This window comes from Naumovozyma dairenensis, chromosome 7, assembly GCF_000227115.2.
Source record: "Naumovozyma dairenensis CBS 421 chromosome 7, complete genome".
Classification (NCBI taxonomy): Eukaryota; Fungi; Ascomycota; class Saccharomycetes; order Saccharomycetales; family Saccharomycetaceae; genus Naumovozyma; species Naumovozyma dairenensis.
Window position 1 is genome coordinate 306,706 of NC_016485.2, and position 24,313 is coordinate 331,018.

At 34.1% G+C, this 24,313-nt stretch overlaps 13 protein-coding genes across 13 annotated transcripts; 5 read left to right on the plus strand and 8 right to left on the minus strand.

Annotated features, from left to right (window-relative positions):
• Nucleotides 1-9: 9 nt before the first annotated feature.
• On the plus strand, nt 10-3,216 carry PEX6 (AAA family ATPase peroxin 6; the record flags this gene model as incomplete). The annotated part of the gene is made up of 1 exon (XM_003671108.2): nt 10-3,216. One exon carries the CDS (start codon nt 10-12, stop codon nt 3,214-3,216), a length of 3,207 nt encoding a protein of 1,068 aa, XP_003671156.2.
• Nucleotides 3,217-3,319: 103 nt separating this feature from the next.
• PSF3 (DNA replication protein PSF3) lies at nt 3,320-3,952 on the minus strand (the record flags this gene model as incomplete). Its single annotated transcript, XM_003671109.2, has 1 exon — nt 3,320-3,952. One exon carries the CDS (start codon nt 3,950-3,952, stop codon nt 3,320-3,322), a length of 633 nt encoding a protein of 210 aa, XP_003671157.2.
• Nucleotides 3,953-4,180: 228 nt separating this feature from the next.
• Nucleotides 4,181-4,957, plus strand: NDAI0G01390 (PEX11 family protein; the record flags this gene model as incomplete). The annotated part of the gene is made up of 1 exon (XM_003671110.2): nt 4,181-4,957. One exon carries the CDS (start codon nt 4,181-4,183, stop codon nt 4,955-4,957), a length of 777 nt encoding a protein of 258 aa, XP_003671158.2.
• A 342-nt stretch (nt 4,958-5,299) lies between these two features.
• Nucleotides 5,300-7,351, minus strand: NDAI0G01400 (uncharacterized protein; the record flags this gene model as incomplete). Its single annotated transcript, XM_003671111.2, has 1 exon — nt 5,300-7,351. The coding sequence occupies one exon, from the start codon at nt 7,349-7,351 to the stop codon at nt 5,300-5,302; it is 2,052 nt and encodes a 683-aa protein (XP_003671159.2).
• Nucleotides 7,352-7,618: 267 nt separating this feature from the next.
• SLX9 (Slx9p) lies at nt 7,619-8,272 on the minus strand (the record flags this gene model as incomplete). The annotated part of the gene is made up of 1 exon (XM_003671112.2): nt 7,619-8,272. The coding sequence occupies one exon, from the start codon at nt 8,270-8,272 to the stop codon at nt 7,619-7,621; it is 654 nt and encodes a 217-aa protein (XP_003671160.2).
• A 513-nt stretch (nt 8,273-8,785) lies between these two features.
• On the plus strand, nt 8,786-9,358 carry TOM20 (TOM complex receptor protein TOM20; the record flags this gene model as incomplete). Its single annotated transcript, XM_003671113.2, has 1 exon — nt 8,786-9,358. The coding sequence occupies one exon, from the start codon at nt 8,786-8,788 to the stop codon at nt 9,356-9,358; it is 573 nt and encodes a 190-aa protein (XP_003671161.2).
• Nucleotides 9,359-9,590: 232 nt separating this feature from the next.
• Nucleotides 9,591-11,636, minus strand: GCD2 (translation initiation factor eIF2B subunit delta; the record flags this gene model as incomplete). The annotated part of the gene is made up of 1 exon (XM_003671114.2): nt 9,591-11,636. The coding sequence occupies one exon, from the start codon at nt 11,634-11,636 to the stop codon at nt 9,591-9,593; it is 2,046 nt and encodes a 681-aa protein (XP_003671162.2).
• A 529-nt stretch (nt 11,637-12,165) lies between these two features.
• Nucleotides 12,166-13,203, minus strand: MRP13 (mitochondrial 37S ribosomal protein mS44 MRP13; the record flags this gene model as incomplete). The annotated part of the gene is made up of 1 exon (XM_003671115.2): nt 12,166-13,203. The coding sequence occupies one exon, from the start codon at nt 13,201-13,203 to the stop codon at nt 12,166-12,168; it is 1,038 nt and encodes a 345-aa protein (XP_003671163.2).
• An 843-nt stretch (nt 13,204-14,046) lies between these two features.
• Nucleotides 14,047-14,787, plus strand: NDAI0G01450 (uncharacterized protein; the record flags this gene model as incomplete). Its single annotated transcript, XM_003671116.2, has 1 exon — nt 14,047-14,787. The coding sequence occupies one exon, from the start codon at nt 14,047-14,049 to the stop codon at nt 14,785-14,787; it is 741 nt and encodes a 246-aa protein (XP_003671164.2).
• Nucleotides 14,788-16,556: 1,769 nt separating this feature from the next.
• On the minus strand, nt 16,557-17,015 carry NDAI0G01460 (uncharacterized protein; the record flags this gene model as incomplete). The annotated part of the gene is made up of 1 exon (XM_003671117.2): nt 16,557-17,015. One exon carries the CDS (start codon nt 17,013-17,015, stop codon nt 16,557-16,559), a length of 459 nt encoding a protein of 152 aa, XP_003671165.2.
• Nucleotides 17,016-18,182: 1,167 nt separating this feature from the next.
• Nucleotides 18,183-18,902, plus strand: NDAI0G01470 (uncharacterized protein; the record flags this gene model as incomplete). The annotated part of the gene is made up of 1 exon (XM_003671118.2): nt 18,183-18,902. The coding sequence occupies one exon, from the start codon at nt 18,183-18,185 to the stop codon at nt 18,900-18,902; it is 720 nt and encodes a 239-aa protein (XP_003671166.2).
• Nucleotides 18,903-19,474: 572 nt separating this feature from the next.
• Nucleotides 19,475-22,231, minus strand: FIG4 (phosphatidylinositol-3,5-bisphosphate 5-phosphatase; the record flags this gene model as incomplete). The annotated part of the gene is made up of 1 exon (XM_003671119.2): nt 19,475-22,231. One exon carries the CDS (start codon nt 22,229-22,231, stop codon nt 19,475-19,477), a length of 2,757 nt encoding a protein of 918 aa, XP_003671167.2.
• A 608-nt stretch (nt 22,232-22,839) lies between these two features.
• Nucleotides 22,840-24,144, minus strand: KRE1 (Kre1p; the record flags this gene model as incomplete). The annotated part of the gene is made up of 1 exon (XM_003671120.2): nt 22,840-24,144. One exon carries the CDS (start codon nt 24,142-24,144, stop codon nt 22,840-22,842), a length of 1,305 nt encoding a protein of 434 aa, XP_003671168.2.
• Nucleotides 24,145-24,313: the final 169 nt, after the last annotated feature.

Consider the following 24,313-nt stretch of genomic DNA (forward strand, 5'->3'; position numbering starts at 1 on the left):
TATAGATTAATGTTACAAGCGTCTTTACTTTTCGATTTCACTAATCAATGCGGACAATGTGAAGTGTCTGGTGATGTTTTCCATGAATGGAGTAAACAAAACATATCTACAATGCAAACGTATGCATCCATTGAATTACCCAGTTATACATATGAAACCAAAAGATTTGTTGTCTACTGTACATTAAATGAGAGTCTGAATCGAAATACAATCAAAATTCCTGCCAAATTAGCTCGTGTCTTCACGAAGACTCCTGCTATCGAATCATGTTCTTTCGTTCATCATCATGATCTGCAACCACCAACATTAGAAACGGTTTCTATACTATTAAAAAGTACATTGTATGCTAAATTAATGAAGCTGAATAGTTCACGTGAAAAATTAGAATTCCTAAGACTGAAATATCATATCGAAGACATGAAAACTGTGATACATTCCCACGATATATTAGATTATTCTTTATGTGAGGTCCTAACATGTTCACCATTTTCTCAAGGGGTAATAGACTTCAATGAAACCCAAATTATATTTGTTAGTAGCTCTGACAAGAAGAATAATCAACTATGCGCAACACCGAATAATATACCTATTAAAGCACTTTCATTGAGCAAAAGCCAAAATACAAACTTAATAGTTAAATTGCAATGCTTAATGAAATCGATACCACGTGAATTGATGATACCGACACCCTCTTCAACAGACGATGATTCATTGTTTGCATTTACAGATGTTCAAACTTTTATAAATCTAAATATAACTAGTGGCTCATTTGTCAAACTATCTCAAATTGTTGGTAATAATTACCAAGAAAATGCTACGAGCTGTATAGTCAGACTTTTTTTATTATTAGAACCGAATGATTTCAAAACAAATAGAATCATATACATATCTCCAAGAATATGCTCTAATTTCCCAAATGATAACACTATTAAGATAACTCCATATGATTCTTTTAATATAAATAAAGTTCCCGTTGCAACAAAAGTTTCCATTTCAAGAGTTGGAAGCTGGAATAATTCACAAAAATTATATCAAAATATTATATTCAATAACCTGAAAATATTTTTCTTATCCAAGAAAAGAATACTACAAATAGGTGATCTTTTGCCAATTACATTTGACTCAAACTTTGCACTTCTTTTAAATGATACCAATGACGATGATCATGACGACGATGACGACGGTGACGATGGCGCAGACATTGACAATGACGATCAACAAGAAGTTGATTCCTTAGTATGGTTTCGTATAGAAAACGTTGAATTCCAAGATTATAAACCAGATTCAACTAACGCGAAAGTTCAATTCGTGATTGATCCTTTACAAACGAAATTATCTACTTCCAAGTTTATTAAATATCCTAAATTGCCACTATCCAAATATGAATATAAACGTTTCTTCAATTTACCATCTATTTTCCCATATGACCAAGGTTCAATTTTCCCCTATGCTAAACAGTTAAGCGATATCTTGGAGTCATCATTATTTTATGCAGAAAAAGATATCCCTATGAATATTTCCATATTACTATATTCAAACCATCCCAATGTTGGTAAGAAAACTTTAGTAAAACATACTGCCGATTGGCTTGGTTTCCATTTGTTAGAGATTGATTGCTCATCATTACCTTTAAATAACGGTTCGTTAGATTCAACCAATAAAATTCTAGGTTCAATAAGAGCCAAAATTGAGAACGTTTTATCTTATACTACATCAACTATAATCACTCTATCGAATTTAGAATATATCTTATCTAAGACAGATCCAAATCAAGACCCAGAATCTACCAAATTATCACAAACGATGGATCTCGGAATTAATGAAATTATAAACCATTTCACTACTAATTTCAAAGGTGTCGTGTTTATAATAATAATGAATAATATTGATATTCTACCACAGAATATAAGAACGAAATTGAAATTTGAATATCTAATCCCTGTTCCTAATGAAGATCAAAGACTTGCCATCTTCCAATGGTATTTAACCCAAGAACAATTAAATAATCAAAAAAATAAAAATTCCTATAAATTTAAACTCTCGAATAATGTCAACGTATCCAATTTGGCTCTTCATTCAGCAAGTTTGACCCCATTAGCTATCAAATCAATTGTTCAAACTGCAAAATATAAAGCATTGAAAGATCGCCAAGAAGAAGAAAACACAGATACTGGTATGATAATGTGGGATAACAATTATATCTTTATTACTATGGAACACCTACAATATGCAATGGATCAAGCAAGAGAAGGATTTTCAATGTCAATAGGAGCTCCAAAAATTCCAAAGGTTACATGGGATGATATTGGTGGTGTTGAATTAATTAAAGATGAAATCATGGATACCATAGATATGCCATTACGTCATCCTGAATTATTCGCAACAGGTATGAAGAAAAGAAGTGGGATCTTGTTTTATGGACCACCTGGTACTGGGAAGACATTAATGGCAAAAGCCATTGCAAGTAATTTCTCATTAAATTTTTTCAGTGTTAAAGGTCCGGAACTTTTAAATATGTATATTGGTGAATCTGAAGCCAATGTTAGGAAAGTTTTCCAAAGAGCAAGAGATGCTAAACCTTGTGTCATCTTCTTCGATGAAATTGATTCTGTAGCTCCAAAGAGAGGCAATCAAGGTGATTCTGGTGGTGTTATGGATAGAATTGTTTCGCAATTATTAGCCGAATTAGATGGGATGAGTACAGGTGATGATGGGATATTTATTATTGGTGCAACAAATAGGCCAGATTTATTAGATGAAGCATTATTAAGACCTGGCAGATTCGATAAATTATTATATCTTGGCGTACCTGATACGAATGAAAAACAATTGAATATTTTAAAGGCATTAACACGTAAATTTACTTTACATGAAAACGTCAAATTACCTATTTTAGCTGATAAATGTCCATTTAATTATACAGGTGCCGATTTCTATGCTTTATGTTCAGATTCTATGTTGAATGCAATGACAAGAATTGCCTCTGAAATAGATGAAAAAGTGGAAACATATAATAAAGAAAATGGGAAAGGTATATCTATACGGTATTGGTTTGATAATGTAGCTACTGAAGAAGATACAAATGTAATCGTTAACATGGAAGATTTCATAAAGGCAATTAAAGAGTTGAAACCTAGTGTTTCTCAAGATGAATTAGACCACTATCTAAGTATCAAGCAAAACTTTGAAGGAGCGTCGCCATCTCCTTCTTATTAAATTAATATTATGTACCTTGTAAATAAAAAGAAGGAAATATTGATTTTTTTTTATTTCTTATCAGGAGAAGAATATCTATAGATTATTATGTGTGCAAATTCAATTATTTTTCAAACATCCACCTTTTCGTATCTTTATACGATTCATGGGACTTTTTATATATTTTCTTCTCAAATTCATCTAATGTCAATAAAAAAGTGCTGTTCGAGACTCTAACCATCGAAGAATTACCACCATGACTACTATGTCCAGTTTTCTTCCCACTACCTATATCTGTGGAAGAATGAAACAAATCAACAGGCACACTACCTGCATATTTATTTATAATTTGTGACCTTTCCAATAATAAATTATGCACCACTTCAGCCAATTGTTTATCATTAAATAATGTGATCCATTTAGTAGCAAGACTATAGAAATATGAGTTTATAGCATGCAAATCCAATGAAGCTGGGTCCGCTTTAATAGCATTGATAACTTTCGGTGAGAACATGTCCGGAGTCAACAATTCTACAAAGGGTAGAGGTTCTTCATCTTCCATAGTATCTGGATTAGCATCACCTCCAACAATTGCAAGAATTCTTGCTAACCAGATGGGTAAATCTAATTTGGCATTTTTGCTTATTGGTTTACCTGGATTATTTTCCAAATAACCTAGACCTGGTATATCATGTTGAAATTTGCACGGTATTTCTACAGAGTCTGCCAGTATATCATCAATATCATAGTATCCCATTATTTTTTTTGTTAGGCCAATTCACTTATTTTATTCTCTCTTATAGCAGGTTTCCCACCGTTTGTAGATGTATTATTAATAAAATATCAACATTTTTATATAATTGAAAAGTACACTATTGGAGTACGATGAGCCGCGAAGGAAAAACAAACAAACCATAGTTTTTAAAGGATTTCCTTAAATACTCGTTCCAACTGAACGTTGAAGGAACCTTCTTTGTCATGATTAATGATAATTGATTACCAGAAAATCGATACCATAACAATAAGACGAAAGATGGTATTGGATACTTTAGTTTATCATCCAACGATTACACGATTAATCAAATTTTTTGATACTAGTTCCGGTAGAGAGAAGATATTACGTTTATTACAATATCTTTGTCGGTTTTTAGCATTACAAGATGATAACTTAGCTACTTCACCGAAGAAGAGATTAGAATTACAATTTTTATTAATTAGGAAAGTTCTAAGATTTTTAAAACCTTTGAATTTCATAAGAGCAGCATCGAAGGCGTATGATAATAAATTAACTAGTGATTCATTAGTTCGTTATTGTAAGATTTGGAAAAATGTTGCGTTTGCCCTATATCTTGCCTTAGATCAAATAAATTTGCTTCATATGTTGAATCTTATTCCATTAACGAGGTTTGTGACCCAAACCATACCACATTGGACAAATTTAGCTTGGTTATTATCGCTTTTCATTGGTATTGTTTTGGATACTAGGAAGGTTCAAATTGCTCAAACATGCATCTATCATGTGAAACATAGAAGCGAAAAGGATAAACAAAATGAATTGGATGGTGATGAAGACAAGAAAGTTCTTGCGAGCGCAAGGAGAGAACGCTCGATGGCTACTAGAAAATTGTTATGGGACATTCTTGATTCATTGATTGTTTTAAAAAATTTGTCCTATATAAAGACGAATGATGGATATATTAGTTTGGCAGGTATAACTACTTCTTTGATGGGGTTGCAAGACTTATGGAATGGTACCATTTAGGTATTTATTAATTAATGAACAGATGAATGAATGAATGATTGAATGAATGATTGAATGAATGAATACAGCAAAAAGGTAAAAGAATTTCCCACAATCTATAAAACTATATGAAACTATAGATATACATATAATTTTCTTTAATATAACAAAACTTTTTTTATGTTACATATTTGTATGTTAATTATTTTATCAAGTATGCTAGATATTATATAATGGTATTATTCAACGGAATGATAAGATGCAAATATAATTCAAGTTTAGTTTTTTTCTTGGATGTTTTTGCAAGGAGAGTCTAGTTTTCTTTATGATAACAATGCTTCATGGAATTTCAGTGTGACAAGATCATGACGATTCTTCTAATAATTCAGCCAATGCCTCCCCTTCTATAGCGTGTTCTGCAGCAATTTGTTGTGAAATTTGTTTGTTGCTACCACGACCTTCACCAAGGATTATAGCGGTGCCTCTTAGAATACAGAAAGAATAAAAGTCATTCATATCAATTTGTGAAGTCTTATATTCTGGGAATAGATTGACTTTACCCAAAATTGCATATAATGATGCTTTGGAAGATTTGTCGCATTCAACTTCAACGTCTGTGTACAGATATTGTCCACTATCGTCTTTAGTAATTTTAGACGGTATCATTACTGGAACTTTTGACTGTGGTGGTTCAATTTTCAGTTCTGGTTCCTCATCTTCGGACTCGTTATCTGATTCCTCCTCACTTTCAGAGTCAGAGTCAGATTCAGATTCACTTTCGCTTTCGCTTTCGCTTTCACTCTCACTCTCACTCTCACTTTCACTTTCACTTTCAGATTCAGATTCAGTTTCAGTTTCACTTTCAGTCTCGGTTTCAGTCTCGGTTTCCTCTTCTTCCTCTGATTCACTTTCTACTTGTACCGCTGTTTTATTGCTCTTTGAAGCACTATTCAGTGGTATTGATGGAATAGTTGATGCCGTAGCTGGAACTAATTCGGACTTCGTTATCAAATCCGATGCCACTTTGGCAACCATTTCAGAAACTTGACTTTGCATACGATTCATAATTTCCTTTAGAAGATCATCTGGATTCAATGAAGTTGGAGCAGAAGGTTCTGTAGAAACTGTTGCCGCGACTGGGTTTGGAGCAGATTTAACGGCGGCAACAGGTTTCATTTCGGGTTTCTTGGCTGGGGCCGGTGGTTGTACTGTTTGTTTTTCTTCCTTTTTGATTGGTTTGGTAATGATTGGTGACTGTTTTTCTATATCTCTTGGTTCAATCTTGACTTCTTTCTTTGCTTCTTTGGTTGCTAATGGTTTTGCAATTGGTTTTGTAATTGGTTTTTCAGTTGGATTTTCAGTTAGTGTTTCATTCTTTCCAATTTCTTGTTTGATTGGTGCTGGTTCTTTGACATTAGTTATTGTTTTTTGTTCATCTTCGTCGATGATAATTGGAGAAACAATTGGGTATTTAGAATAATTTTCAATCAATTCAGGTTTAGACAATGCATCTTGAGCAGCTTTTTGTTCAGCTATTTCGATAACATTATCTTCACCTTTACCTAGAGAGACGTTACCTAATTTAACTTCAATTATGAATGGACTATTTACAGTCAATCTAATGAATCGAAGTTTCAACCCATCTTTATTATCTTTCATGAATTCAATCAAAGCCTCTTTTGGAGTCTTTGCGTTTACATCAATCAAATAATTATATTTAATTGAATTTAATTTATCTTTTGTAGAGATAGATAACCATTTTAAGATGTCATTAAATTGAGGAATTGATCTATCGAAGATTAAAGCGCCGAAATAAGAGTTTAAATTTTCATTATTATGATTCATAGTGTTGAAGGTGGTAGATTTAATCCAATCTTGTTTATCGTTTAAGATTTGATCATGTAAATTTTCTAAACCTTTTTTGTTTGCATTTGGGAATTGGTTAAATAATACTATGGAAATTAGTGCATTCATCCAATTCGCACCTAGATACTCTAAACGATTTCTATCAATGGAAGTGATTCCATTAGAAACGGTTGATGAAGCTAATTTTTGTAAATTTGTATCAGTGATGATTGGTTCTTTAATATAATTGTCTAATGGAGATGATTCAGAATCATATTGATAATATTCGAAAATTTTAGAAATATCTAATGATGCTTGAGCGTTTTTCAAATATGTACCGATGAATGAAGCGGGACTTGATGCAATTAATTTTTCTTGAGCAGTACCATCATTTACCATGTACGTTAATTCTTCATTGGTTAAACCTTCTGAATAAATAGTTTTGATAGCAGTTTCTAATTGAGCACATGCATTTTGAACTTTATAGAATCTGTTCAGACTGTCATTAGTGGATTCAATTGGGGTAGTATTGCTAGCTAGTTTCGAACTTAAAGATGATTTAGCAGTCATAATCGTTGGTTAGCTTATCATAAATAGGTACTTACTTGTATTTTCTCTATTGTATTGTAATTTTTTTTTTTCAATTGATGAGGTCTCTCTTCACTGTATATTATTCCATTTTCCTGGTTTCGCCAGTTGAAACTTTCTACTATGGGAACGTCACAAATTATAGAGAAATACGTACGTACGTAGATACAAAATCGCAAAGACCATGCATGCAAAATAATATAAAATATACATAAGACAATTATAAAATAGAAGGGGAAAAGGACGAGATTATCTTTTTTGCATTTTGATAATTTCTCTCAATGAGGCAAATGGATTTTGTTGGAAAGTTTGATTAGTCAAAACTTGAGTAAATCTTTTTGATTCTAATTGAGACAGCGCTTTAGCTCCCTTTTGGTTTCTAATATTAGGTTGATTTTTCTTTATTATAACAGAACCAGGTTCATTCATATTTGTATAATTTCTCATACTGAGAAGATTTAGTAATTTTGGTTGACAGAGTACGTCATGGCCTCGCCGGTCGTCTCGTTGTCGCTGGTTGTTTCGTACATGCTCTTTCAAATCTTGTTCTTGCGCTAATGATGTTAAGAGATCTTCCATTTTTGGTTTCAAATCATCTCTTAGTTTCCTCTTTCTACGCCTTATTGATGATTTAGAAATACCATCAAAGTTGCTTTCCTTGCCTGTGGACTTTGATTTCATTTTTGATAGAAATGATAGTTGTTTGTTTAACTGTTTGTCCTTTTTGGATTCTCTTGCCTGATGTAAGTATGCCTTTGGATCTGGTGGTAATTCAGAGATGGATCCACGTACGTCTTGGTCATTGGATGATATTATTGGTGATGATGATGATGATGATGCTGTTGTCAGCAGCAGTTTCTGGGAAGCTTTATTCCTTAGTGTGTTTCTCTTTTTGGCCACCATATTGTGTACGTATGTATATGTAGTTACTATTATTACAATCAGCAAAGAAAAGGACTTCTATCTATCTATCTATCTATGTAACTCTCTGTCGCAACTGTCTGTCTCTTCAACTACTCATCTCTCCATATACCATACACTATACACTATACACTATACACCATACACTATACACTGCAAACGGAACTGTGAAAAATCTGAAAAAATCTGTCAGAAATTTTTAGAAAAAAAAAAAAAATTAGGGCGATGCCCTGTTACCCTGTCGAAACTTAATTAGTAAAACAGACGACAGTTTTGGAAGGAAGGAAGAAGGACTACTAACTACGACAGTAACAGTAACAGTAACAGTAACAGCAACTACTTATATGTGGGTATCTGGATAAGGTAGAGTAGCGTAATGCAGTGCAGTGTAGTGTGCCGAAGAAAGAAATCGAAGAATCATCTTGCCAAACCAGCAGATAGTCACGTTATCTTTTATCGACTTCTCATCCGATTACACATAATATAACAATACATATGTCTCAAACAAGTCCGATCTTACGTGCATTGTCTGCGGTCACCGTTATTGGTGCTTTATCGGCAACAGGTTATATCATATACTTCGACTATCAAAGAAGAAATAATGCACAATTTAGAAAGAATTTGAAAACAAATTTAAAGAAACAACAAAAAGAAACTAAATTGAAAGAGGAAAAGGAAGCCAAAGAAAATCTATCCAAAGTTTCTACATTTTTAATTGAGGAATTAAAGAAAAATCCAATTGATCCAACTCCTTCCAAGAGAGAGGAAATCTTCACTTCATCCTTAGAGGAAGGTGAACTCTTGGCAACAAAGGCTAAAAATGAAAATGATCAATTATTAGCTGCTTCCAAATTTTATAGAGCATTATCTGTATATCCAAATCCCTCTGAATTATTGGAAATTTATCAAAAGACTTTACCTTCTTCTGTGTATAATTTCGTTGTGTTAATGATTGCCATATTACCTCCTAGTAATGTTTCAAGTTTCTTAAATGGGTTGGGTGAAAAAATGAATGATTTGAAAAATCAAGCTGAAACTTTAGCTGAAATTAATGATATTGATGGGTGAACGATCTGAGACGAACAAATATTGCATTCATAATTTCTCTTTTTTTGATATATATATATATCTGTCTGTATCTATCTGTACCTATGTAATTTTATCTTATCTTATCGAAAAACTCCTACATTTTCCATTTCATGTTTTGTATGTGTAAATCTATTATTATTTTTCGTATTTGTATAACTATTTGCGATTACATCTATTTTATTCAAAATGAGTTTCATGTTTTTATATTTACTTATGCTGATCCTTTATATTCTCTTAAGATAACAGGAACTGATGATGGTGGTAATGCTCCAAACTCCGTGATGATTTTCTTTATATATTCTGGTGGCGTTAAATCATAAAGAATATTCACAATGTTTAATGAAGGTAATTCTTGCCATCCATCTAAGATATTCTTATCAGTAATGTCTGAATCATTTGCTGTAATATTATCAGTTGATACTCCATTTTTACCAGACTTCCCTTTAGATCCATCCGATTTCCCCTGTTGTTGTTGTTGTTGTTGCTTCTTATGATTAGTAGTATTATCAAGCTCAGAGTGTTTCTTCATTTCATTACGTTCTTTAATAAATTGCTTCAATAAAATACCCTTATTACCACGTTTCTCTACAGGATTCTCATATCCAATAGTTATTAAATCATTCGGATCTGCTAATTCATTAAACGTAACACTATCTAATTGAACTCTTTGAGAAAATTTCAAACTTTCACAACAAACCAAAACAGGAATATTTCTTCTATTAGCACTCATGGCAATCATAGCTGTACCAGTCCTAGAATATAAAAATCCATTAGATAAAATGGAATGTGCACCTAAAAATACACAATCCACATCCATATTGAAAATTGTATTCAAACTAGTAACCAAAGAATACATCACATTAACACCATTTTCTCTTAATTTATCTGCCATTTTCCTACCTTCAAATAACGGTCTTGAATCCACTACAATAACTTTAATATTCTTCTTTAATTTTAATACATTATGTAAAATCATTTCAGTTAAAACTTTTGATGATCCATATGTAACAATAGTAGCACCATTCTCAATATGATTAGATGCATTATCAATAATTAATTGATCAGCTAATTCAATCTTCTCCTTTGCAAATTGTGCAATCTTCTCACATAAATCCAATTTTGCTTCAGAATCATTCATCCCAGGATCAATCAAAGAAATCTCTTGTTTCAACCATCTGATTGAATTCCCCATGGTAACACTTAACGGTCTTGCCTTCTTTAAAATATCAATTTGATGAGATAAATAATTAGTCAAATTACGTGACAAAGTAGTTCCCTTCGGTGTTTGATAATCATGAATTACAATTTGGAAAGCTTCTAACATCGCTATACAACGTGGTATCGATCCAACTATCTTATAATTAGCTAAATGAGAAGTTAATAATTGAATAGCTGGGTGAATGTAATCTTTATTACTTAATAATTCCTTTATACTAGATACTAATGATGGATTATTTTCAAAAGTGGATTGGTTTAAGATACTAGTGATACCGGGGACTAACGTTTGTTTATCAGATTCTAATGTAATGGTAGCTAATGCCTTCCCTAATTCATTAGCATTGGAAATCGTTGGTGGGATATTTGAACTGGATTGTAAAGCTGTATCCATTTGACTTACTGCAGATGCTGTTGCTGCAGCTGAAGTATTAATATTAGTTGAAGATGAGGTATTGTCATTATTGATTATAGTATTCGCTAGTGATGAAGTAGTATACACTTGTGAACCTGAAATGGCACTTGCTACCATGGGAACCATTAACCCGGTGGCTGTAATTCTTGAAGCATGAGGAGATGTTAAGGCACTAGAAAGTGCTAAAATGGTAGCTCTTCTTTCTTCAGTAGTTTCCAAATGACCAAATAATGTACTTTTTAATTTTTGTTGCTGTTGTTTGAAATTTAATTTCCTATTTTTCTTTTCGAGTTTCTTTTGTTCTTCACGAAGTTGCTTTTCACGTTGTTGTTGTTTTTTCTCCTTTTTCAATTGAGCACTTTGTTGTTGTTGTTCAATGGATATACCACTAGCTTGCTTTTGAGCTGCTCTCTTAGCTGCTTTTTCTTTTTCTTCAACTTCTTTTAATTCTTTGTTAGATAACACTTTATCAGTGGGATCCTTGGCACCTTCTGATGCTTCTGCTGATGCTGCTGATGCAGGTGTGCTACCGTTTGTACTTGTTGAATTGATAGAAGGTGATACAGGTGATGATGCCCCTTTGGAATTAGATGAAAGATTTTCATCTCTAGGTTTAGATTCACTCATTTTTTATTTCTATTTTCGCAGTCTGGAAAGGGGTAGAGTAATTCCTTGTATTGTCAAAAATTATCGAGGATATAATCAAATCGTGTAAGTTTTTAAAATATTGATGAGGCAGGATTCTTCCACTTCCACTTCCACTTCCACTTCATCATCATCTTTTGTAACATTGTAATTTCTCACTTTGTATAAAATTTTCAAAGACATGCCAAGTTTTTTCAATGATGGATGAGAGAACGCGTCATAATTGGAAAAACCAATCGTGTCAGAAAAAAAGGCCTGCATTTTGAAAATATATACTATAATATGCCAAGCTTCTGGTTTAACCACCCATTGGTAAATGGGGTTCACTTTCAAAAGTAGAAACTCATCAGTTTTCTAATATTGTGGATGGTTGTTGTTGTTTTTTGGTATATATATGCGTTTCAAATAAGTAAGTACAGTATTTTATTACTATTTTGTATTTACAAGTGCAATACCGTATAAAAAAGAATAGGAAAAATTTTAAGAATGTATCGGAAAAAAGCCGTTAAATTTATGCATTAGAATTATCCACTTTTTCTTCTCCTGTTTCACCCTCCTGTTGTTCGTTATTACTTTCATCATTATTACGAGTTTCCTTTTCCTCTTCTTTAGGTTCCCATATTTTTCCCATAGATTTTGTATATTCGTCATAAATGTCCTTAGTAGTCCCATTTACCTCAGCACTATACGTTTGATATTCTTTTATAAACTTGTTCAGCACCATGTTGTCCTTTTCTACTGGATTGAAATCTAAAATAGTTCTCGAAAGAACATAATTACGTTCATTATCTTTAACAAATTTCTCCATTGATACTTCAGTAATGGGTTCTTCACTAACCTTTTCAAGCGATGGTAATTTCAATTTAAACTCTGGTACATTCTTTAAAATATCTTTAGGATTATACCCCATTTGTTTCTCCCATGCATCCATAAGTAATAAATGTAATCCAGTTCTTCTTTCAATATGTGCCACTTTCCTCCATGCATTCATCAATTTTTTTCTCAATAATTCCATATCTTCAAACTTCATCAATTGATTCCTATGTAAATTACACATCATCCACGTATTGAAATACCCTTCAATATCGAAAACAGCAGAATTTTTAGCAGTAATAAATTTAACCCTATTATTATATAACATATTAATCAATTGAGTATACCCGCCAATCTTGAAAAACGAACTATACATCAACTTACTAATCAAAGAACTATCGAGATATTTCCAAAGTAATTTTTTTCTTGGAGTAACAGAAACCCATTCATGAAACCATTTCAATAAAACGGCTCTATCACCAAATTCCATACAGTCCACATACGATACAAGTACGGATTTACTTAATGTGGATATGGCAGGTAATGGTTTTAATAGTTCATGGGTCTTAGGATCCTTCATGTCCATTGTTAATAGTTTACTGGCATTTTTGGGACGATAAATTAATGGTTTAAGCGATTTTTCAGTCTTATGATATCTTAAGAATGAATCAAGTTGGGATCTGTATGTTTCTGCTTGAGTGCTAAGAAATCTTTTGTAAATAGTTGATTGTATCATCTTTGGACGGATTTTTGACTGCGATTCTTATTTCTTGATTGTGTGGTTTGGTCGCTTCTACTTTATGAATTCCTGTTCCAATTGATGAAGTTGTGTGTTTGTCTCTTTCTTTACGTGAAGGTATATGTTATGTATACCTGGAAGGTTTACCGAGCGAGAATCTAGAGGATTTGACGATTTCGACCTTCGCGACCCAAAAAACACACTCCTTCAGGTGGGTGTATAATTTACAGTGTAAATTTAATAGCATTTATTTAGTATTTATTATGCGGCTAACAGCAACATAGAAGTATTGTTTTACGAATCGAAATTTTAATCAAGAGAGGAATAGTTGTAATGTACGTATATAGATGATTTTTCGTTTTCAACCGTGCATTAAATTCATTAAGATAAACTGTTGTCATTTCAACGATAAGAGAGAGTTCTTAGCTAACAGTCTCGAATTGGATTCGCTAAACGTTATTGAGATATTAAAGTACAAAGTATCGAATTGAGTCACCTACTCTAGCGACATGAATTGATAACTTAACTTTGTCAAAAACATACAAATATCCAAAGTCTGTTCCTCTTTCCCTAAGAAAATCCCCTAGATTACGTATAGCTGGCGTCTTTGTTGTCGATGTGGGAGAACGGGGGAATATTGGTTCTAATTACGCGACAATATATAAATGAAGCAATAGCAACAACAACAGCAACTTCCTTCTCGAAGATTCAGCCCTTATTTCTAAGACTATATTTGAAGAAGAGCAGTCTTTAGAAATATATTAGTACATACGTACAAGACACAAAACATAAAATACCACATCAAAATGATAGGAGAATTGGTCAATCAACACGGTGAAGATGGCAAATGTCCTTGTTCCTCGCAAACAAAGACATGCCAATGTAAACCAAACTGTGAATGTGGTGCTCGGTGTACATGTCGTACCCTTTTTCGCTAACTATGGTTTCCACCCAAGGTTGCCTGGTTTTACCAACCCCATACTTGACCACTCGCAGAATAATGAAGAGCAGCAAACCCCTAGTACCTCACAATCCAACTTAGACTATCACTTGCAAGCACTACAAAATATTATGGTTTCAATACAAACAAATATGGTTGATGCTCAAGACCGCCAATCTATTCACTTTAATGAACACCATCGGGTTACAAACTTCAAGGTTGGCGACCCAGTACTGGTTCATAAGGATGCCTACAACAATAAACCTTTTACCAAATTCCACCACTTGTGGTATGGTCCCTTCAAGATTATTGAAACATTGGGTGACCAAACCTACAGACTAAACTCTCAGCTTGGTAATCGTCGTACCAACACCTTCCACGTTCGAAGACTCAAGTTGTATAACCACCGTCAAGATAATGCCTATAATGTTCCACATACTGACTATAAAAGTAAATTACATCTCATCGAACGTGTTGTTCGTATATTCCGTAATAGTACGTGTGAAGTCCAATGGTCAAATGCCGAAACATGGGATACTAGCATCATTCCACTCCACATCATTTTCAACTCTGAATACCGTCACCTACTCGATCCATATTATAATCCATCCACACAAGAAATTACCGTCACATCCTCTTAAGCTGGGGACCAGCTTTTAGAAAACGGGGGAAAATGTAAGATATCCGATTAGGATTACGAACTGTTGGCGTCATGCCAAAGTTTCACAAAGAAGTATGTTTATTTATTATTATTTGAGTAATTACTGTCATGATGTTATGAGTCGTTTTAGAAAAGCAAGTCAAGAATTATTATTATGAAGTTCACCAGGTTCGAAGTAATGACCCGAACTATGTTATGCACCATACATGTTTGTAGCTGTATAACGTTTATTGAATTATAATTGAATATCGTTTGTTGAATTAAGTCGAATGCCATGCAAGTGTTATCTTATTATTATTAAGATTGTTTTTGATTGCAGCCACGTCTACGGTTTCGGCCGGCCATGCGTACAAGAGTTATGTATTGGGTCGGTTAAGTTGTATGGTTTTGCTGAGTGTTTACTCAGGCGTTCTGGATTAGTCTCTCCTAATCAAACCTACAAGTATTTAGAGTGTCCTGCGGAGCACCTAGTCGAAAGGACTTTGAGAGCGGTGTTCATGATTACGAATTTTGTTTTATGCATGCATGACTTCAACGAGATATTATATGAACTTCTAGAATTTATTTGACTTACCAAGTTATTACTTTATCATCATTATCATAAGCCGTAATTATGTGGAGAAACTAATTAGGAGCTAATGTAAGTAAGATACTACTAACTTTACTTTATCTCCTGTATTTCTATCCTATCCCTATTCACATTCTATTACCATTCTATTATTGTCCTATCCAATCTTTATCCTACTCCTATTTTAGTAACACAGTGCATTACAATGAAACAGAATAACATAAGGAGTAACACAAGATTAAGGAGTACGTCTATTATACAATATGATCCCCAAATTATCAAATGTTCCAGAACGAAATATGATTAAATAAGCTCGTTGATTATCTAAGCTAACTATGACAGGCAAGCGATTAGATAAAATAATTTTGAAAGATATAAAAGGACTAAGGGTCGAGCTGGAATTAGAAACATTTTAGTCGTTACTTTATATCTTTTATTAGTTATCATTTTTATACTAGATAAGAGAAAGCAACAAAATCATACATTTCATAAGAATCTTATAGTCTTCTCGTCAGAAAATCAAGATTCAAAACTATATCCAAATCATATTTTACAATACATGTCGTCCCCCAACCGAGAAGAAATGCGCTTGTTGCGGAGACAAGTGTGAGTGTGACACAAGGGGACATTCTGGTAAATGCTGCGGTTCTTCAGAATGTACTTGTTGAACTTTTTACCAAATTTATTTATTTATTTATTTCTAAACATTATACTGTTTATGCGAGAAACCTCCCAAATAAATAACGTTATCTCAGTGCCTTAGAAGCTTTTTATTTATTAAGTATAGTGGATAACACACTTTAAGATGATCTCCCTTGTATTTGATCAGGATACAAGTAGTGTCAAGTCATATTGCCAACTTATAAATATTACTTAGATGTGACAACTTGAAAGGGTGGATACTATTTTTTCTGACCATTTATTGGTTCGATAAATGCTGAATTGTGTAGTACATAGGAATTAAGTTTAGACACTATGTGAGTGAATATATGTAACCCGGATCAACCCTTCAATTGAACGCCGGTGTGGGATATATAAGTGGAGATTGTAATAAAAGAAAAACACTACTTGTATTAGGATAATTGTATAGAATCAGATTATAATATATACAAAAAAAAAAATAGAAACATTGCTAAAACAAATCAACTAGAAACATAAGGTGGGTTACCTGTATATCCAATCTAACATTCGGGGAAAGGGGTAGCTGTTACGGTTTTTGTGATGGTTGATGTTAGGGCAATCATTGAGTTCCCAAAACCATTACTAGGTTTTGTACTTGTACTTAAGAGATCAATCAAATTGGCTAAGATTAATTTGATTGTAGCACTTTCACTGGCAGCAACTATTCCACTCAGAACAAAACTTAACGCCAACATAAATAGGAAGTTGAGGAAATAGTGGTGACGACCAACGACGAGAAGGAAGATACAGACCCCGTCACAAAGCTTTGCTAAAGAAATATAATAGGTGTAATTCGAGGAGGCGTTCCAGCTGTTGGCGTTCTCTGCTGACAGCTTTTCCCCGTTAGTGATTTTTGAGCTGAAAATGTGATGATCAATTATGATCTTAAAGATTAGTATTAATAGCATCCAAATGGTTTTCTCCTCCACCTCTTCGAGCCATCTTTGAGCTCGTCCCATCCATTGAAATAGGTTTAGAAGAATTGATCAGATAGTGGCTAGAGTTCGTTTATCGTCTCTATTTTCTGTAGTACGGTTAGTATTATTGTTAGTGTTATGGTTATCGTGTCTAGACATGTTTGTAATCACTTCCATATTCATAATCTTATGTTCTAAACAAATAAATTGTACAAGAAGGGATAAATTACACAAGGGTTTATTTATCTTGTTTAAATATTAGGGAAATCCATCACAGATCTTGCTGGTGGCAAATTTGTGTCCATTTCATTGCTGATGCCTCCATTTTTTAGGGGAGTGATTGCAGAGGTACATTATGTTTCGAACAAAGGAAGTGACGTTGGAACAACATTGCCTAAGGGGCCTTCTTAGCTGGATCAAATCTGATAATCGGAATTAGAGTTTAAACACATACAACAGTTCAAAGTGGTATATTCTGGAGCATTTGGGGGCTGTCATCCAATTAGAGAATGTTGACGTAGTTTATTCGGGTTAAAGGGTATTCAATTGTTGAATTGAGTTACAACCAGTATAATTTGGCTGTTTCTAGCTACAAAAGGGGCTATATTCTGTACTCTTTACCGAAACATGTAGACAAAACTTTATTGAAATGCTAAGAATAGCCGCATAACTAGAAAGAAATCTGCCACATTTCTATGGCACATTTCTTTTTGAAGAGTACCATATATAAGATAAGAGTTGGGAATTTCCTAAAAAGGTGCTCGAATTGTGTGAGTGACTACTATACGTCGCCCAGATCAAACCCCTCAGCCATGGTGGGAAATATAGAGATAGACGAAGACGAAGTAATAAGATAGATTGGAATCATACTCCTAATTTTCAGGCAGAAGAACAAAGAGATCTTCCGTGGCTCTACGTAGTGCTACATCAACAAATACATACATTAATAAAAGAGATAGTTTCCTGGTGTCCCGTTAAATCTTCTGCTATTTAAAACGGAACCCCTTAAACGGTTACCATTCCTGTCTATTTTACCCGGCCGGAGGGAGAAATTGGTTTTCAATGAAGACATTTATTTAGCCTGATGATGATCAGGATGATCAGGATGATTTGGACAAATTTATTAACCTACTTGGTAACCAAGTAAGTACTGAGTGAAGGAAACAAGCAATATTTTTTTAAGAAGACTACATTTGGAAAGAAACAAAAATGAAAATAGACAACTCAAACCAGCAGCGAGGATTCCTACCTCACGATTCTACCGAGAACGTCGTTCTTCCAAAAGAGAAGTTTTCATTATGGGTAATATATTTACTCGATGAATACGTACATCAACTTGAATGTCACATTTGCGCGGGTCTTGTTATTTTATTCACTGCTCTCACGTTAATCTTTACACATTTGAAAAATTTTCCATTTACACTCTCCTGTTGTCGCTTTTTCATGAAACTTTCATTGTTTTCTTTCTTATTGATGTTTTTAATATCTTCTTATTGGATGTTTAAACTATGCAAGATGAACTTACAGAGTGAAATAAAAATTCTATTAGAAGTAATTGAGTGCAAACCGAACGCATCACCACACAGTTGGGACATTATTGCATGTCATATGAATGAATATCTTTATTCAGAAGGGTTTTATTCTACTCCCAATTTCTTTTATGATGGTAGCGGAGTCTATCGTTGGTTTAGATTCGCCATCATGAAGCGCTTACAGGCCCAATTAGCAAGAGAAAACCGCCTCACTGATGATGGATCAGAAATTGGAAAATATGAAGTGGTTGCATTCAGAGTGTTTAGAGAAACAGTCGACAAATATTGGGCAGATGAATACCCTGTGGCTTTTGAGGAAGTAATAAATACGCGAAATATGAGAAATGCTAGCAGCTCTAAGCAAGATAATGCACCAGCAGATGGGGATATGGTTTAAATTGAAATATGACTGCAAATAGTAGCTTAATGTTTTACCAGTGGTCGTTTTGTTTCACATCTGCTAGTTGATATACAAAATACTATGTACACACAAATTACCGATTATCTTTAAATTTCTCGGTATAGTTCACACTTTTCTTAATTACCGAAGTACTGGGTCTTCATAATATGCCGAAGAGACATTTATCTGTTCTTATGATATAGATTGATAATGGGAGCAAAAATTGTTAGCAACTTTACTTTAATCTGGGATTAACGTTGTATTCTGAATGTCAAGTTTGAATGGTCACCATAAACTACAGTAGCAAAGGTCGTGGTTTATATACTTATTAGCTGCGTGACGATGTCATGTGGTATCTAGCATACGTTGAACATAGACGTGTTGGTAAAAAAGACGGATTTATATATATTATAGTGGCATAAGTTTAAAATAGAACTTAAGTTACATAATGTCATCGGACAAGATAACCTAAAATTATCTTGTATGTATGTATGTTTTGTAATTCGTTACTTTATATATTTGCATTTCTTATGGATAGCATAAACATATCTAACATGTGATCTTAGTTTTCATAAGAACGTAAATTCATACCGGTTATTCATCATAAAGTTACTAACCTCAGTCGATTCAATAGCCGCCACATCATGAGGATATAGCTTTGTGCTGCCTTCATAGTCATCTGTAGGACGATAATTCGATACATCAAAAGCTTTCCTATAAAAATCAAGATCCACACTGACATCCTTGCAAAAATGTTCAATATCCATTTCATCATTATTTAAGCTGTAATCGTTATTTTCTGTAACATTCACGGATTCTACTTCTTTTTTTCTTTGATCAGTAAGAATGTTGTTAGCATCTTCATCTAGCGAGTCGTTACAAAATATTGGAATTTCGTTCTTCGTATACGATGCCAAAATTCCTTCGATTTTATCTTTGGTTAACTGAATAGTCCCCAAATACTGTTGCGATAATTGTATCTCATCTAAATAACCCAATTTTCGGAATCCGCTATCCAAACTCATTTCTTCTTTTTTCAAATATATTCTATCACTACCACACGTAGGATCCTGAGTCTTTTCTCTTAATTTTTTATTGAATCCGCTTTGTTTTCGTGAAGAAAATGGTGACAGGTCTTCATTGTTCTTGGTTGCAGATCGATACCTTCTTGTAGAATTCATATTGAATACAAACAAATCTGAAATCCATGTAATGCACCTCGGTCTATAATATTCATTCCAATAATTATCGAACGCCTCGGGGAAACCACGAACATACTTTACGGTTTTATTAAATGTAATGTCATTATTTTGGAGTATGATTCGGTCATATATTAATTGTCGGATACTTCTAATATGATAATTATTCCACCAGTGAGTATAACTTCTCTTTAACCCATCTTGAATATATTCGTTATGCAAATAGAAATCAGTATTCATTTCCCACAATGATGGGTATCCTTTTTTCCAAACATAATTACCTAGAAAGAGATTTGTGGCATCTTGTCGCTGTGCATCAACAAAGGAATTACTATAGAATCGTTTGATGCTTTCAATCATATCTCTAGAATGTGAACTCCATTGATTAATCTTTCTATATGTTTCCATCGTATTTACCAAGTGAGATCCGCCATATTGTAACGCAATGGTATCTCCAAGGTCATGAAATAATTCGGTCAATATATTCACAATATCAGAATCATATTCTAGATAGGAATTATCGATGATCCCTAGTTCCTTTAGTTGAACACCTAATGCTCTCTTCCCTATGACAAATTGAGCAGCATTTGTACGGTCCAGACAATCAATACAGTTACTCCTGCAGATACCCTCTTGGATTTTAGTTGATTTGAAATCAGATCCATTGTGGAAGATACCTGTTTTCTGAACACTTCCAGCGGCGTATATTTCAAGAAATTCAATGACGCCTTGGCCATCTTGTTTCGATACTCTACTCATATCCCAAGATGTATATTCCATTTTCTTCTCTTTGGGTAAAAACCTATTAAGATAATTAATGCATTGTTCAAATTCTTTCAAAAGTTTAACTTCTCTAGGTTTCTTCTCTTTTGTCTTGATCAAATTCAGTATTTGTATGACACCACCACCGTATCTTTGAAATAATTTATCGAAATGTAATGCAGCAGGACTAAAAAATGGGTCTACCACATTGATCTCAATTGGTGGTTTAGCTGTCAAATTAGAAACTTCTTGAGTCCAATAAAGTGGTATTGAACCTCTATGTTGAACAAAGGACGTATATCTATCACTATCAAAATATCCATTTCCTGGTTTATGAAATGGTGTCAATACCATATCTGCTACGATCTGTTCAGTTTCCACTTCATTAGCAACAAACCCTTCTGTATTCACACCTCTTTTCAAAAACCTTGCCCCAGCAAAATGATGTGATCTTCTCGCTAAAAGAGTAATATAAATATTCTTCCCCATAAGACATACATTAACTTGATCAATGAACCCATGAATAATACATTGAAACCAATCATACACAGAATCAATACATGAAAGAATTGGTTTCAACAAATTATTATTCCATACGAACATTTCATTATAATCAGGGATCCCACAGGGCACCACAATATCACTCCTCCCAACAGCTTTGAATTTCTCTCTCAATAAATTAACTTGTAAAGTATTAGTAACGTCATAAGTATAACTGAAATAGAAAGTTTTTGAAAGATCCAAATTTTGGAAAGTTTGCATCAATCGTGCCTCCACAGAGCCCTTGTCTGGTTTCTTGTAATTATTTGAAATGGGAATTAATTCTGTTCCATCGATATGTGATACGAAATGACCACCAATAACAGCAACTTGGCTACATTTAGTAATCACTACTAGATAATAGCATGAGGTGAATCGTATGAATCCAAGAAGTCCATATCCGGTGAGTCTCTTATGTAATCCTTCGGGACTGGCTTCTTCGAGACCTGAAAGTACATTCATGATTTCATTTCTTGTGAAAAAGACGTTATCTTCTAAGACATTTAATTCGGATTGTGGCACTGTTAGATCTATTTCTAGGATTCTGAACATGGATTCTCGTTTGTTGGAACCAACTATGTACATTCGATCTTTCATTTCGTATATTGTATATTTACTTAAGATGAATTTTGTTGTTTTTCGTTGTTTGATGGGTTCAATTGGATGCTCTGTCTGGAGTTGTGGTTGTGGTTGTGATTGCGGCTGTGACTGTGGTTGTTGTTCATTGTGTTGCCCTTGCTCTTGCTGTTGCTGTTGTTCTTGGTTATTATAAGTAGTGTATGGTTGATCATTTCTTATGGTGTTTATAAATTGTTCTTGGTCCATTTAGGTTTTGCTCTATAAGTAATATCGCAATTGAGTTGCATCTGAGGTACTTCACTTCCTTCCTCGATGTTGTTTTGTTTTAGTTGACCTTTGTTTTGCTTGAAGTGTGGGGCTTTAGCATATATACGATTTAACAAGAGAACGTTGCGATAAAGACCAGAAACGATTATCGTTTACAATATGCACAACAGAAAGGTATATAGGGGAATATTATTAAAAAATGGACTGTCTTTATTGTTTCAAAGTCTATTAATACAAAACTTGCTAGAATACGTTGTCTAATAGCAACTTCTTATGCATGATGTCTCTAAACTTGAGACGTAAACAAATTAATGAGACTGCCTAAAGATCATAGATTCCGTAACATTTATTGCCATAATATATGTATCGTGTGTGTGTGTGTGTGTGTGTATATATATGGTCTATATAATAGGAAGCATAAGTAAGAGGAATTTAACCATGTTTTGAGCATTTTTTGTAGTAGTAATAATCCTCTTCAATGAATAAATATAATAAAAATTGTGTATGAGTATGAGTATGAGTATAAAAGAGATGATAATTTGAACTAGTAAAAAAAGGTTGCCGGCGAAATGGTACCTAGTCTACATTTATAAGATCCAAGAAATCAAAGCGATAATGATCCCAGATAATGATAGGTACATAGTTGATGCCATATTAGTAGAATTTGATATCGTTGATACCATATTTGTCTTAATGACCCCGACAGTACCCGAATGGCTGCCCATACCGATGGATCCAGATGATGGAGATGCCACAGTAACGTATTGTTGACTAAATCTTTGAGCAAAAGTAGTTGGTGCGGTGATTAAATGACCTTGAGAAGTTATGGTAACCCAAATAGACGTCTTAGCTCTAGTAGTGGTGTATGTTCTTGTAGTTCCCTCTGTCAATGTTAAATATGTATCAATTGGGATTGTAGTGACTGCGGAGAGTGGTGGTGGTGTGTATTCAGTAGAAGGATCTGGTCTTGTACCCGTATATTTCTCTGTCGTTGTTACCGTAGCCTTTGATGAAGAACTAGAGACCGGAATGACAGTAGTTAAAGTGACAATGATACCAGCAGCGTTTGTAGTGGTAATTAAGGAGGTACTACCCACTGCGGTGGTAGCAACAGCAGTAGCCACTGCCGTCGTGGCGGTCGTTGGTAATCTTGCTGTTGTGATTGTTTGAGGTAGTCCTGCTGCATTGGTGGTAGTATAGGTAGATAAGATTGGAGTCAAGGTAGAGGTCAACGTCACTGTAATACCTAGATCATTTGTTGTTGTGATGACGGTTGGGATAGGCGTTACAGCAGTAGCTGTTGTGGCTGCAGTAGCCGCATTGGCAGTTGGTAATATTGTAGTAGTTAAAGTAGCTGTAACACCAGCGGCATTCACTGTAGTGATCAAAGATTGAATTGGGGTAATTACAGTAGTCAAAGTAACTGGTACATTTGCAACATTTGTAGTAACAATCACTGAAGTGAATGGAACTAAAGTTGTGGCCGTTGTAGGAGAATTGGCAACTGCAGCTGCTAAGGCACCAGTTGCAGCGGCGGCCCCCGTTGTTGTTATAGTTATTGGAGCACCTGCAGCGTTTACTGTTGTGATGGTCCTTGTTACTGGAGGAGTCGTTGTGGCTGCACCATTGGTTGTCTTAGTGGTTGCAGTAGTAGCAGTGGTAGCAGCAGTATTCGTTATAGTAATAAGAGCACCAACTGCATTTGTTGTTGTTACAAGTCCTGCTGCTGTAACCGCATCTACTGCAGCAGCAGCAACTGTAGCTGGATCAAAGATAGATGTTTGTATTGCAACAGCACCCGCAGCATCTGTTACTGTAATGAGTTGTGTAGTTATGACTCCTCGAGAAAATGGTAAAAGTAGCAGCCATACAAAGAAAGCGATGGAAAGCATCTGTAATATTGTTGTTTGAATGTGTTTTGAGTTCGGTCGTTGTTTTTTCAACTATCAAAATAAAAGAAAAATAATGTTCAAAGTAGGAGTTAATCAGCCGATTTGGGGAATATCTTTTTGTTTGTAAGAGAAACGATCGATGCTAATCCATAAGTTCGTTAGCGAATAC